The sequence below is a fragment of the Eurytemora carolleeae genome, unplaced genomic scaffold (assembly GCF_000591075.1).
Source record: "Eurytemora carolleeae unplaced genomic scaffold, Eaff_2.0 scaffold884, whole genome shotgun sequence".
Taxonomy (NCBI): Eukaryota; Metazoa; Arthropoda; class Copepoda; order Calanoida; family Temoridae; genus Eurytemora; species Eurytemora carolleeae.
In genome coordinates this window covers 1-14,823 of record NW_019397140.1, presented here as the reverse complement: position 1 = coordinate 14,823, position 14,823 = coordinate 1, and the positions used below count along the sequence as shown (strand labels likewise).

The window sequence follows — 14,823 nt, the reverse complement described above, 5'->3', positions numbered from 1 at the left end:
GCCGCAGCCAGAATATTTTGGTCAAAGACGACCTTACATAGGAGCAAGATTAAGTTTTTTGGTTAACATAATATAGCAAAGATTGTACAAAAACACTTGGCAAACAATAAATAGTGTTTTAGGAAGGGGGCGGAAATCTATAAATACTCGTGATACTTTTTGATCACAATGGTATAGGTCTTTCAGAGGCAGCTGAAATATCTGAAGGTTTCAATACGTTTTTTTCTAGTATAAGACCCTCAACAGGTTAAGAACATCCGATCTCAACACACAAATTTATTTAATATGTCGTTTAAAACTGCTTATTCCCAACCATCCTTTAAACTGGTAAAATTGTTCCAATCTTCAAGACTGTAGAATCTGATAAATTTACAAATTACAGACCAATTAGTTTACTTTCATCTTTTTCAAAACTTTTAGAAAAAGTAGCGGGAAATCAAATAAGTTTAAACTGCTCTATGAGCACCAGTATGGGTTTAGAGCTAAGCATAACACTACCCAGCCTTTAATCCAATTTATAGATAGAATTTACCAAGCATTAATAAGTTAGATCCTCATGGGTTTAGAGGGATATCCAATCAGTGGTTTGAAAATCATTTAAAGGGAAGAAAGCAGTTTACTTCAATCAAGGGTGTAAATTCCACTCTTGAAGATATACTTTGTAGAGTTCCTCAGGGGTCAATATTAGGCCCAAATTTATTCTCAATTGATTCTCAAATGACCTTCCAACCGCATCAAAACTGTTTGTTATACTTTTTGTTGATGACACAGAATTACAATATTCTTCGGAAAATCTAAAAAGTATATATGATTTTGCAAATTTAGAGCTTTCAAAAATCGCAGAGACTGGTTCAAAGCAAATAAGCTGACATAAAATGCCTCCAAAACAAAGTATATACTTTTCAGAAAGAAAGCAAAAGTTGTGGTAGGTGGCTCACTTAAACTTTTCATCGAAAATTAGGAAATAGATAGAATAGGTGCTGGTTGTAAAAATGAATCCTTTAAGTTTGTGGGAATACATCTTGATGAAAACCTAACCTGGATTCACCATGTTAAACCTGTAAAAAACAAAGCATCTAGCGCAGTGTTTGCATTATCCAATGTAAGACATCTACCTCCAAGTAACATTAAGCATACTATTTGTAACTCATTATTTCGCTCATTTGTAGAATATGGAATTTCAGCCATAGGGGAGAAACAAAAGTCCTGAAATGAAAAAAATTAGCTTGCTCCAAAAACGTGCAGTTAGAATTATTGATAGTTCAAAAACAGCTTTATATACCGATCCTCTTTTCTTTTAGTATAAAATCCTTAAGTTAAATGATTTTACTGAATTTAATCAAGCAACATTTATGTATATTATAAACGAAAGGCAAGGCCTGGCACTTTAGCTAGTATTGAATAATATGAATATATTAAATATAAAACATTATAAAATCTGTATTGTAATGTATATTTACAGACCGGACAAAGAGAGTTTACCTTTGAACATTTGTTCAAATAGTTTTTCATTGAAATTTTTTATTAATATTGACAAAGTTACGTACACACACTTTTCAACAGAAAAAAAACACTAACAGATGCATTTTTTGTTAAACTTAAAGGGACTGTCGACGTAATTTCAGATAGCATTATTGCACAAATTCGCAAGGCTCTTATAAAGGGAAACAGAGATTGAGAATCATTAGCTTTAAAAGAGAAAAAAAATTATTTCTGTCAAAAATGTCCTTACAAATATGTAGAGTACCTTTGTGAATCTGACACGTCACTATTTGATGAGGTGGTCACTTGAAAATACGTTTTCAGTCCTTTAAGCTTAATTTCAAGGTTTAAAAAAAATCTTACACATAGCTTAGACTCAAAAGGCGTATGTTTACCTTCGAACTCTACAGAATTATTGAATGAAAGCAAGAGTGACGATGGTTTTGAACACCTTTATGCATTATAACTCATTTTCAAGAAGGAGGGGGGGGCGGGGCGGGGAATGATATCCCTTTCACAATAAGTTGCCGCTGGTTTTCTATTGTTTTTTGTGATTCATTAATTCAATATTCTTTCTATCGAAATGTTAGAAAAACACCACAAATCACCAAGACTGAAACGTTTTTTATAGAAACTTGCCAATTCGAGACTAAACGGAAAAAAGCAAGGCATAAAAAAGTGACTACATTCACTCTTGGAGCACCGCTCGGCCCTAATGCGTGTTCAAAAATGAACATATAAGAACTGAATATTATGTATCTGCAAACTTTTTTATCCTCCAAACCTTGTGTTTTATACCTATCATATTTGAAATCATGATAAAAATTATAGTTTTAGGCGAGTAATCAGTTTTTGTATGATGGACATGTCCTAAGAATAATTTTCCAACACCATACTTAATAGAACAAATATTGAAGATTGTTCAAGTGTTTTTTTAGTATAAATACTGGTTGAATAGATGTAATATGTTACTAAAGTCAACTCACCCTAAGGTATAGTAACAACCTTTAAACTGACCCTCAATATAAGAGAGGTGCATGCCTGATTTACAACAATATCCTTGAAACATTTATCTGATCAAAAATATGGAAGATATCGTCCGTATTCTAGCTTTAAAAGTTTCTAAATTTATTAATTCCTACATTTTTTCCTGCAACAGAAAATTAAAATTAAAAACCAAACCAAATTATAAACCATGGATATCGATTAATTCAGACAAAGCTTTAAGGTTACCTTTGTGAATCAGACGTACCGCTCTTTAAATGGAGAATTCCTTGAACTAACGTTTACTGACCCTTTAAACCAATCCTAGATATGCAATATTTAAGCAAATACAGTTTAGGCTTGAAAATCAACCTTTTTAAAGGAAGTATTTCTATGTTCCTTGGACTATTTAAAATTATAGCTTAACAATGCACCATAGTTTCAGTAGAAGTAAATATTTCCATTTACTGATAGCACTGATTGACTGATTCATAACTCTTATTCGATAATGAGATAGATAGAAAGATAGATGTTACCGCCATACTATTTCTATTGGTTCAGAATAGACAACAAACACATGACTGAACCTTGATTGGACTCGGCATACAGGAGTGAATGTCCGATTTACAACGGTCCCCTTGAAAACTTTGTCTGATAAAGTATAGAATTAGATATCAATGTTTTAGATTCTTTAAACTGTTTATTTTTATTTGTGGTTTCTTTTCAACAGGGACTTGCGCATTTTTTGCTCATACGAAACAATGGAGAAATTTATAGAAATTAACACTATTTAATTCAGAAAAACGAAGTTACATTCCACATAAGATCAAGGTTTCATGGGTTATTCTTGTAAATTAAGCATTGCCAAGGTTATAATGCAAGGAAAGTTATATCAGAGGTGTACGCATGTACTGCAGTGTACTGTCTCTGGGCGGTAATGTAAACACAAGACGGATGTCGAAGCCTAACATGGGATCCATCTTTCACATAAAAAATCACTGAAATGTTCTGGTCATAGGAAACTATTATGTGAATTATTAAAATTGTCAAAATTTAATGCTTTTTAACCTCCTAAGATACTAATCGAACACTGATGCATCTATTCTTGTTTACAAATTCCACCCAGAGAGAACTGGTTTCAATATGTACACGCAGCTGCATTAACTTTGCTTGCATTATAACCTTGGGCATTGCCCTCTTTGCATGGAGCAGAAGGGTCACCTAAAATTCGCTTTGAGACAAACAAAGTTTTTTCTCATGAATGTTTAGATGATTTCTGTCTTGTGTATAACGTTTGTGTTGGCTGGCGTATCTCAGGTTATCTATTTAAATCTATTTTCTTTTATAATAAAAGAATAATTTATCTTTGTTTTTTTCCTGCATGGAAGTCGGTGCCCGCTTCTGTTCTAAAGCAGATTTGGGCAATAATTGCAATAATATGTACTTTGGAGAAGAAAGAACGAAGCAGTGTAGAAAAATAAAGACGACTTTTTTCACAATATTTAAAATTGGCGTAGCCGCTGGAATCGTACTTTTTAGTTAAATATTTTTTTCTTCAGTCGCTTTTAAAAAAAAACAATTGATGGCAAAAGAGTTCTAGTTTCTACAAAAATTTGTAAATGTTAAAACTATAGAATTTTGTGTTTAATTAAATGTCTAAACTGATGTTTAATTCGCTATCTCTATCAATATATCATTGCAGTATTGGTTCAATTCCTTATTCTAAAGCCGACGTGCGCCGTCGTTTCTAATTAATATGTAAAATAAAGCATACTTATATTTCCCTTTTAGGCCAAAAATCTTCATCCTGAAATCGATGTGGTTCAGATCAACAATGAATCTGGTATTTTTATTAAAAATCTATTCACACACAAAGATATGCATAAATATATTAATTGTGAAGTTTAAGTTTGTTTGAAACATATTTTTGAATATTTATATTTGGGGTTTTATAATAAGTAGCAAATTATGCAAANAAAATGCTATCTACAGTTTTATTTTTAGAAAAAAAAATTCTTAAAAGTGTAAAAAAGTTCTCCAGTAATGCAAATATGATTTCATAAAATTCCGTTTTACCATTTAAATAAAAGGATTTTATGAAAATAAAATCTTCTTTACACTGATTATTTAATTTCTCAAAAATATAAAAAAATTTCTCCCGGAAAATACGCCTTGGTTGCGATACGTAGCGGTTTCTATACGTTGGATTTCTATAAGGTTTGACTTTTTTTTTTAGAAATAATCGACCCGAGCATGCTGACTCCAAAGCTAGAGATCCAGCTTCTTACAAATGAAACAGGTTTGTTTTTAAAATATATTTTTAAAAGATTTATCAGAAACTTTATTTAAAAATATTTACATTCAGAAAAGAAACTGACAACCCGCCTCAAACTCTAATTTTCTTATAATTTTAGTTAGCGCGTCGGGAAATAATTAATGATAAAAATAATTAGGGAAATAAAATAAAATAATCATTAGGGATTTAAAAAACCACAAGGGTTATAAAATGAAATAACTGGTATGGATATAAAATAAATACTAATGATACAAAAATGAAATAATCATATGAAACTTATTTTAGAAGTTATAGATCCCAGCCTTCTGATCCCTAAAATGAACCTAAACAGAGCTACAACTGATTGTGGTAGGTTCTTTTAAGGGATTGTTCACTTTTTTTTGGAGATTAAAAAAGTTTCGTTTAAAGGGACTGTAGACTAAATTTAAATCGACCCTACACTTATGTTGGCAAGTTTAGAACTACATTTATTGCTTCTAAATATAAATACATGATAAATAATGAGTTTACCTAAGGAGAGATAGATGATTCCAGAATCCAACGCTACTGATTTGCGGATTTTATAATCCTCTTTGAGGGATTTCAACCTCTGCACAGTTCAGATTTACAGCTGTATCCTTCAAAACAAATTCTGACTAAAAATGATTGAGATATCATGTGAAATATGATTTATATTATTGTGGTTCTCTAAAACAGTGACTGGACTTATTTTTTTGCAGATTCTAAAAGTAGAGCACAAGAGCTTTCTAATGATGTATCATTTGTCATATTTGGTTCATAAAACATGGGATTTAGCATATCCTGGTTTTCAAGTACCCCAGCAGGGATAGAGTTAAATACAAAACAAACGAGTCTTTGCCACAAACTCAAATGTTCTAATCCCTATATCTATGTACCCTGATGTTGAAACTTATGATATTTCAAACTTAGATTATTTGATCTAACAAAATTCATAATTTAAAATATCTAAGGTCTACGACATTGGGTTGCAACGAAATAGGGATTAGAAAATCAGAATTTGTGGCAAATACTCAATTCCTGTAAAGTTCATTTTACAGAAAAAGAAAACACTGTTTTCAGTGAAATATAAATATGATTATGTTTAAATTTGGATTTAATTTTAGTTTTAAATTTATCTCCATTAAGTTCACAAAGGGACTGTAGACTTAATTTCAAGTGATTCGATTCTATCTGTAGAGTCTTTAAACCTGTGTCTGATCATCTGAAACCTGATTTCTTTTTACAAAAACCATGAAAATATGCATCAAAAGTTCATGTATTTGTTTGAAAGTAAATTGAATTTTATTAAAGACCTGTTTTGCTGATGGCTGTGCAATGTGCGGAGGTAGGATTTTTTTAAATATATCATAACTTTTTCATTTTGCTCATTTTTTGCTTAACAACTTGATATTGCAATAAATATTTGAAATATTGCAAATTTGCAATTATTTTTTCATATTATTAAAGTAGAGCCCAAGAGTTTTTTAAAAGTATATCAAATGTTATAGATTTGTATTGGAGGGGGTCCCTGGATCCCCCCCCCCCCCAACTATTTTGTGGTAAACCAGACGTCAGCCTGAATAGGGTTAACAGAAAGGATGTGTATGTTGATTAACAGAAAGTTAGGTTATAGGTACTCTGATTAATAGGATGTATGTATAGGTACTCTGATTAATAGGATGTACATATAGGTACCCTGATTAACAGAAAGTATGTTTAGTTACTCTGATTAACAGGAAGTATGTTTAGGTACCCTGATTAACAGGAAGTATGTGATGACCGCTATGCATTGTGTGAAGAGTAGCGGAGTTACCGCTAGAAGTGCATTGGTATGAAACTAAATTTTAAAAGTTTTAAGTATCAAACAATGAAATGTGGTTTATGTTTGATGATGTTATGATAACCAGAAAACTCTGAAATGGGAAGACGACTTTTAGAGTCAAGTTGTAACTTAAAAAATTATCAGGAAACACAGCACTTGGGCCGTTTGAATAGCCTTATGGCATGCCACTAAATTATTAATTTAAATTTAAATTAAATGTAAATTAAAAGGTATTGCTATAATGTCGTCTTCATTTTCCATAACCCTTATTTGCCTAAGCATAGCCATGGTGGCCAGATTGTAAAGCAGTGTACTTTTTATTTTCAAAGGAAAACCCCAAAATATTGTTAATATTTTAGTTCAATGTAAATATTTCTCAGAGTTTGTTGTGCTTTCTAAATTAAATAAAGGTGTAATGTTGAAAAAAAACTAATTTAAGCCTATTAATTTGTCCCTTAGGTCAAAATTGGAGAATTTAGTCTGAACTCAGCCATTGAGACAATTCCACAACAGGTACACTACAAACTAGATTTTAGAATTCAGAGATGGATTAAAGGGAATGTACACGGAATTTCAAGTCATCTATTTATAAAATGATATGCTCGACGTGCAACAATACATGATACACTAGAATCATCTAGTTTTTTGCTTAAAGTTGATAATTTTAGTTGTATTTTCTCAATAAAGGGAATTTTATGCGAGTTATGCTGCTTTGACAATAAAGGAACTTTCAGAATTACTTACTTTTCAAGAATAAAAATGAAGATATCTTTCTCATTATAATGGATGAAGGTTTAACGGGTACGGTTGTTTAAAGGACATGCAATATAATGAATAGAGGGCTTAAAATTACGCTCACTCTCTGGAATCCACAGTCGTGTTATTTGAAAATGAACATCCGGTACCAACTTTGTTTACAAAAAATCCTATACATACATTCTTTGCTTGTCTGTCTGTTTGCCTGATATAGTATCCATTAAATGTCAAAACGGCTAAACCAATTGGGCCCAAATTTTTTGTGAGACCTCCAAAGACCCTAGAGAAGGTTTGGTCAGAACTACAAAAAGTTGTATCCAAAAATTTTTAATTTTTGTTAAATTTTAAAAACCAGGCTAATCTTCTATTATATCAACTTTTAATTGTGGCTTTATCTGTGAGCATCTTCTCTTTTTACAATATAAAACAGTAAAAGAAAAGTTCACGGAGTTTCTAATATTTTTTCGCGCATTTTCAAACTTTTAGAAAAATTTCTATTTTAGAATATCCCAGTTGCCCAGATTATTGAGAGAGACGATTACGATGAGAGTAGGTAAAATAAAATTTGGTGCTTTACGCCACCTTTTCTTTTAAACTTTTAGTTTTTTTAAAATAGTTTTAAAAGCTTTATCTAAAGTTTTAGATATCCATGTTTTTGTTTTTGAACACTATTTATTTTCATTTGTGGTTTCTCTGCAAATGTGACTTGCACATTGCTTGCATGCACATTATAAGAAAGACTTGAGAAATTATCAGAATTCGACCCTTTTCGAGTCAGGTACATGACTTTATTTTCCGCATTTTCCCACAGGTTTTAAATTAGGTCTTGCTTTATTTGCATGCAGAAAAGAGTCACTTAAAATTAAGGCTACAGTCCCTTTAATAGCAGCTATTTTTTTCTATATGAGCTGAGGCTTCGAGCGGGGTTATTCTAAGAACTTGAGATAATTTTAAAGAATTAAAAGAATGTTTTTAACCTCAAAATCTTCTAGTTTAATGATTTAGATTACCTTGTTCGTGGATTTCCCTAGTGATAAGGAAGACGACATTGAATCCTAATTCTAATGTTTAGGATTAACAACGACATTGCACTGCTTCGTCTGTCCACTGATGTTGTGTTTAATGACAACGTTGTACCTGCCTGTCTGCCTACTGACCCTAACCAGCAATACGTTGGCCAGCAGGCCATAGTCTCAGGTTATAAAACGGGTTTAGTCAATTATTTTCGTCTTCTTGCTTTCCAACTCGTCAGAAATATTTAAACTGTTTATTATGGATTTTTTGGGCAAATACAGGGTGTCAAAGAAATATGAACATTAGGTGACGATGTAAAAATTGATTTCGACTGTTTGTGTGAAAATATGATCTAACGAATTCTAGGCTTTCCAATATGTGGTCCATCGTCTTTGTATCTTGAGAACTGAGGGAAATTTTTCAAAATTAGATACAGGGCGTCCCACGAAACATGACAGTTGATGAATAGTTTAGAATGTCGTCTTCCAAATACTGGATTAGATTTAAAGACTTTTTGCAGTTTAGTTCAGTAGAAACATCTTTTACTCCAATAAATTTTAATTTGGGACCAATTTTACTATAGTGAAACTGCCGTATAATGTTTATTATTATTTTCTTTGGTATTAAACAACTTAACAAATTATGGAAGAAGACATATTAAAATATTCAGAATATGTCATGTTTAGTTGGACGTAGCTTTGATGAATTTTATTTATATAAATGAATTAATAACGAAACCAAATACTAAATATCTCACTCATTTCTGATGGTAAAAAATCCCAGGTTTATGGGAGAATAATGTTGTTTATTGTATTGCATAAGATATTAAAATCCCAGGTTTATGGGAGAATAATGTTGTTTATTGTATTGCATAAGATATTAAAATGATCGGATTACCAAATTATAATTAAAACAAAATAAAGAGGACATATATATCGCTTTCTTGGTAACCACTGGAATTGCAAAGTTATTCTTAGTTTGACATCTTGTATGCTACAGTGGGAGCCGTAGAACTTAGAAATAAGGAGACAATTCATTTAAGCATTCTCATTCGTGTCTGTGCAGTACAATGTTCATTAAACTTGAGTCTAACAGTCGTCTTCCTATTCCACAGTTTAAAGGGTTCCACTGTATGATTTCATACAACTTTGAGATAAAATAGCCAAAACAGTGAGTTAACATTAAACACGACAACTTTGTACTGTGCAGTGTACTCAGACTCCTTTCACTTAATAACTTAATTTTCAAGCTATTATTTAGTGAAAATACTGGTTTTCTAAAAATTATATAAAACACACGAAATTGCTGACATGTCGTCTTCTTAGTCCAAAGTTTTATGGGTCTTTATCAGGCTTTTGTCACTACAGGTTGGGGAACAACTTCATCTGGAGGATCAACCAGTAATCTTCTCAAGGAAACTACAGTCAAGATTGTGGCAAACTCAGATTCAACTTGTCTAGGACCGGTAGGTGTTACAGTGGTCCCCAGAGTAAAGTGGAAAAGAAAGGCGGCTAAATTTAAAAGTTCCATAAATATGAATAAAGGTTTTTATGGGTTTTTTTTTCTAAAGAACCAATTATAAAAAGCTCTTCAATAACATTTCTCCATAATTCATAGTTCATGACAAAATAATGTATTTTTGGAAAAAATTTATTTATATTAAATTCATTCCAAAAAAAAAATTTCAACCCATTAATTTTGAAAACTCTTTATATATAAAAGTACAAAGTACACGAGATGGGATTGTCAATTATCAATTATAAACGTAAATATAAGCAATGGGGAGAATTGAACTCACACCATTGATGTTCCTTACCATGGGCCAATGGTCAGACATTATTAATTTTTCAAAAGATGAGACTGTAAAGACGACCTTAAACTATTAATATAATCTTTGAGGTTAGAAAATTAGTATTCTGCCAAGGTTTAGGATTAGGCGAAGAAATCTACAGTTACATGAAATCCTAAGTATGAGGAAATCAACAGATTATTGATTTTAAAAAGAAAAAATCTCAAAATGATATTTTGACACTTGATGCAATATCTTTACTCTGTTTTAGTATGGAAATATCGGAAGCACAAGAATGTGTGCATACACAGCCGGAACTGATAGTTGTCAGGTTAGCACAGTGATAACCAGAAAACTCTGGATTAAGAAGACGACTTCTTTTAAAATCAAGTCTCAACTTTTAAAAGTCCAATGAGCATAAGACACAGCAATTGTGCAATGTAAACAGACCCATTTCATTAGATTAGTGATTTAATAAGTTTATTACAACATCAACTATAACACTAGGGTATTGCTGTAATGTCGTCTTCCTATTCCATTGTTTTCTGGTTATCACTGTAGCAGAAATCAGTGCATAGGATCCGGATACCGCGCAAAATATGACAGATATGAGACTGCACAACTTATTGCTCGTGAAGGAGAAAAATCAAGTGATTGATTGATTGATAAACCTCTTTTGATCTCTTAAAAGGATGGTGTGGTCGTTTAGAAAAGGGCATGCCTGATTCACAACGGTACCCATGAAACCTAAATCTGATCTACAGTGTGGAAGATGGTGCCATTTTCTGGCTTGAAAAGTGCTAAATGCCAATAATTTCTCCATTGTTTCTGAAGCAAGATATAGGCCACTTTTGCAGAGAAACCACAAATGATAATTTACTGTTTTCAAAAACAAACACATAGATATATCAGACACGGCTTTAAAGGGTGCCGTAGTGAATTTGACGTGTCACTCTATCAATGGAGGGTCACTTGACAATAAGATTACAATCGAATTTGAGAAAAAATTGTATGTAACGGATTCGATTTAAAATAGGTTCTATGCACAGAATAAAACATTTTTTTCTACAGGGCGATAGTGGTGGCCCGCTGGTTCTGAAGGAGGATGGGAGGTGGGTGTTTTTAAACTTTAATTACAAAAATGTATAAAAAATATTTCTTATTATTTAGATATACAGTAGTAGGTGTAGTATCCTATGGGAATGGATGTGCTCGGGCTAACAATGCTGGAGTATACGCCAGGGTCACCAACTATCTCTCCTGGATTAACGAAAATGTCGCGGTAAAGCAATTATTCGAGATAAAGTAACTAAACTCTAATTTTTGAACCCCTATATCTTTGCAACCATATAAAGATATTTGAGATTTGATACTAAAAAATTGATGTAATGGAAATCATAGTTTCAAATATTAAAGGTTGCAAACATATAAAGATGTCAAAATTATAATTTTCATGGCGAGTGCTTATCCGTCTGTGTATATGTAATATGTATTTGTAAATACAGTGGAAAGCAGAAAACAACATGAATCCTTGAATTTGTATGACATTAATTGTGTCTAAAAACATTTTCTTAAAAAGAGTTTTAATTTTTTAGAAAAATATCAGAAACAATTGCAAAGTACTAAATCCTTTGCGACATTTTCTTAGTTAAAGAAAGAGCAAAGGCGACATTCATTCTTTAGTTTTCTGATTACCACTGTATACAGATAAAGATTTGACGTTTATTGATAGGAAGGTTCGGTTGCCATAACCTACTCGTGTATGCCAGAAACATGGATATAAATATTCATACAGATTTTTATAATTTGTAGAAATATAATATCCTACCCCCATTACTCTCCTCGTACTCTAATTTTTCATTTTTCATATAATTTCAACCAGATGGTGTAAAGACTCCTTTGATATTTTATAACTATAAATTCCGATTTCTCATTTATGATATTAAAATCGTAGAAATTGTTAATGAACTAATCCTCTATTATAGAATATGTTCGTGAACTAATCCTCCAGTATAGAATATGTTTAAGAACTAATCCTCCAGTAAAGAAAATGTTCAAGAATTGATTCTCTATTACAGAATATGTTCATGAACTAATCCTCCAGTACAGAATATGTTCAAGAACTAGTTCTCTATTATAGAATATGTTCATGAACTAATCCTCCAGTACAGAATATGTTTAAGAACTAATTCTCTATTACAGAATATGTTCATGAACTAATTTTCCAGTACAGAATATGTTCAAGAACTAATTCTCTATTACAGAATATGTTCATGAACTAATCCTACAGTAAAGAAAATGCTCATGAACTAATTCTCTATTATAGAATATGTTTATGAAAATTTTAGAATATGTTCAGGAACTAAGCCTCCAGTATAGATTATGTTCAGGATGGATGGTGTTCAGGAACTAATCCAACTGTTGCTCCAACAACAGCTGCTCCAACAACAGCTGCTCCAACAACAGGATTCAACTTCATGTCTTTTTTCAATATAGTAATCAGATCCTTTCTGACAGATCTTTTTTTAATATATTATAGTAATCAGATCCTTTCTGAACACTTCTTTTTCAATATATATAGTAATCAGATCCTTTCTGAACAATTCTTTTTCAATATATATAGTAATCAGATTCTATATGAGCACTTCTTTTTCAATGTATATAGTAATCAGTTCCTTTCTGAACACTTCTTTTTCAATATATGTAGTAATCAGTTCCTTTCTGAACACTTCTTTTTTAAAATATATTGCAAATATATCGACCCCCTTGTAGATCTGAGCTGGAAACTTTTAAATGGGATATCCTTAATCCCGATCGGTTAATTAATCTGGAGATTAATTACAAGAGCAGAGCAAGCATTATTTAATCTGGAGATTAAGAAAAAGAGTAGATCACTCATTAATGTCGATCTCCACCATTCTAAAGTTTTCAGCTCTGGACCCTCAGCCCCTTCTAACCTCTCGTGATTATGCTATTCCATGTCAGCTTTGGTAAAGATGTATAAATTTAAATCTTTCTTGACAAGTCTCCATCTTTACCAGCTTTACACTGGCATACCGTGATTATCATCACAAAGAGGTTTACTTCCGTTCTCCGAACTACTAAAGATGTATAAATAGTCACTCAAGGTTGCAGGGGCGGGGGGTCTACCGCACTCAAGGTTGCAGGGGCGGGGGGTCTACCGCACTTACAGAGTTTACCAAGTATTGAATTGAACCTGACTGAAGGTGGTGCCTGTGATCTCACATGTATTGGAGACTTTACTGGAAACTATCTTTGTAAGTTTTTATTATAAAGGGATTCATCTTTGTAAGCGCATTTACAAGTGAGCCTTCACACAAAGCTGACAAGGTCCAATTCACAACGGTACCCTTAAAAGCTTTGTCGGATCAAATATGAATTAGATATCAAGGTTAATGATTGTAAAAAACTGATTATTTTCAACTGTGGGTTTCTGAAAAAAATTACTTGCGCATTTCTACTGCAGGAAAACATATATGAACTTTTAGAATAAAATACTTTTAAACCTGGAAAAATGACATTATCATCTAGATTTTTCATCAGATTAAGGTTTCAAGGATACTGATGTGAATTCTATTGAGCCGAGAACTTTTGGTGGAGATAAAGATAAGCTGCAAATCCTTAACTCGAGCTATTTAATGGAAACTTTTGAATTCGAAAGCTTAGCTCGTTAGATGAACGAAATCCATTTCAATCCTGACTCTGATTGGCCAAGGTGGAAAATCCGGACTTCTCATTGGTCGAATTTACAAACATTGACCAATGAGAAAGATTAAACAGAAAGGTCCTTATATGCATTATGCAGGCCAATTTTAATCACTTAAATGACTGCAATTTAAAACTAAATTAATTCTATTAAATAATACAATATAAAAATTAACAAAAAACTAAAATAATTCAAAAATGAAAATTTCTGTAATTTATTTAGTGAATGGATTACCTGCTACTTGCAACCTTGGCATCTGCAGTTCTACAGATGGAACTGATCTTTGCAGTGCTCTCAGGTTTCCTTGTGGTACACCAACAACAGCTGCTCCAACAACTGCTGCGCCAACAACAGCTGCTCCAACAACAGCTGCTCCAACAACAGCTCCTCCAACAACAGCTCCTCCAACAACAGCTCCTCCAACGACAGCTGCTCCAACAACAGCTGTGCCAACTTCAGCTGCTCCTGTCAAACCCGGGAAACTTTGCAATCTGAGATGTGTGAACCGCAATCTTAACGGAAATTATTTAAGTAAGTTTTTGTTCTTGTTCATTTCAAAATCTTTTGATGATTTAAATAATTCGGTATTCGTTTTTAAAAATTAATTCAATGATTTAGAAAAAAAATGTAAAAAAAGCTAGTTTTAATTTGCATCAGATGCCCAGAGGCTGGCCTGGTACTTCAAATTAACTACCCATGTGACCATTGTTGTTTAGTAAATGGAATTCCTGCAATCTGTAGAAGGGGACGGTGTCGCGCAACAGATGGTTCTCATCTGTGCAAGCAACTTGGATTCCCGTGCAGAAGATAAAACATGGTGATAGTTTTAGAGTTTAAGATCAGAGTCCATTTTCTCCAATATTATTTCAATCTATAACTATTTTGCGATTAAAAGAACAAACTAAACAGCTTGATTTAAAGAACAAATTTAGCTGTTTGATTTAAAGAACAAA

The 14,823-nt window shown here is 32.3% G+C and overlaps 2 protein-coding genes across 2 annotated transcripts; both read left to right on the top strand.

Moving 5' to 3' along the window:
* Positions 1-2,402: 2,402 nt before the first annotated feature.
* LOC111712285 (uncharacterized) lies at positions 2,403-5,110 on the top strand (the record flags this gene model as incomplete). The annotated part of the gene is given in 5 exon segments (XM_023486855.1): positions 2,403-2,474; positions 3,736-3,783; positions 4,258-4,309; positions 4,703-4,765; positions 5,048-5,110. Coding segments are annotated over 5 exon segments (253 nt in total), but the record flags the coding sequence as incomplete, so codon positions are not given.
* A 963-nt stretch (positions 5,111-6,073) lies between these two features.
* LOC111712279 (trypsin-1) lies at positions 6,074-14,782 on the top strand (the record flags this gene model as incomplete). The annotated part of the gene is given in 13 exon segments (XM_023486850.1): positions 6,074-6,107; positions 6,512-6,591; positions 7,044-7,097; positions 7,844-7,893; positions 8,413-8,537; positions 9,722-9,819; positions 10,415-10,474; positions 11,215-11,255; positions 11,314-11,425; positions 12,534-12,609; positions 13,371-13,421; positions 14,093-14,401; positions 14,587-14,782. Coding segments are annotated over 13 exon segments (1,161 nt in total). The 3' UTR covers positions 14,682-14,782.
* Between the last annotated feature and the right edge of the window lie 41 nt (positions 14,783-14,823).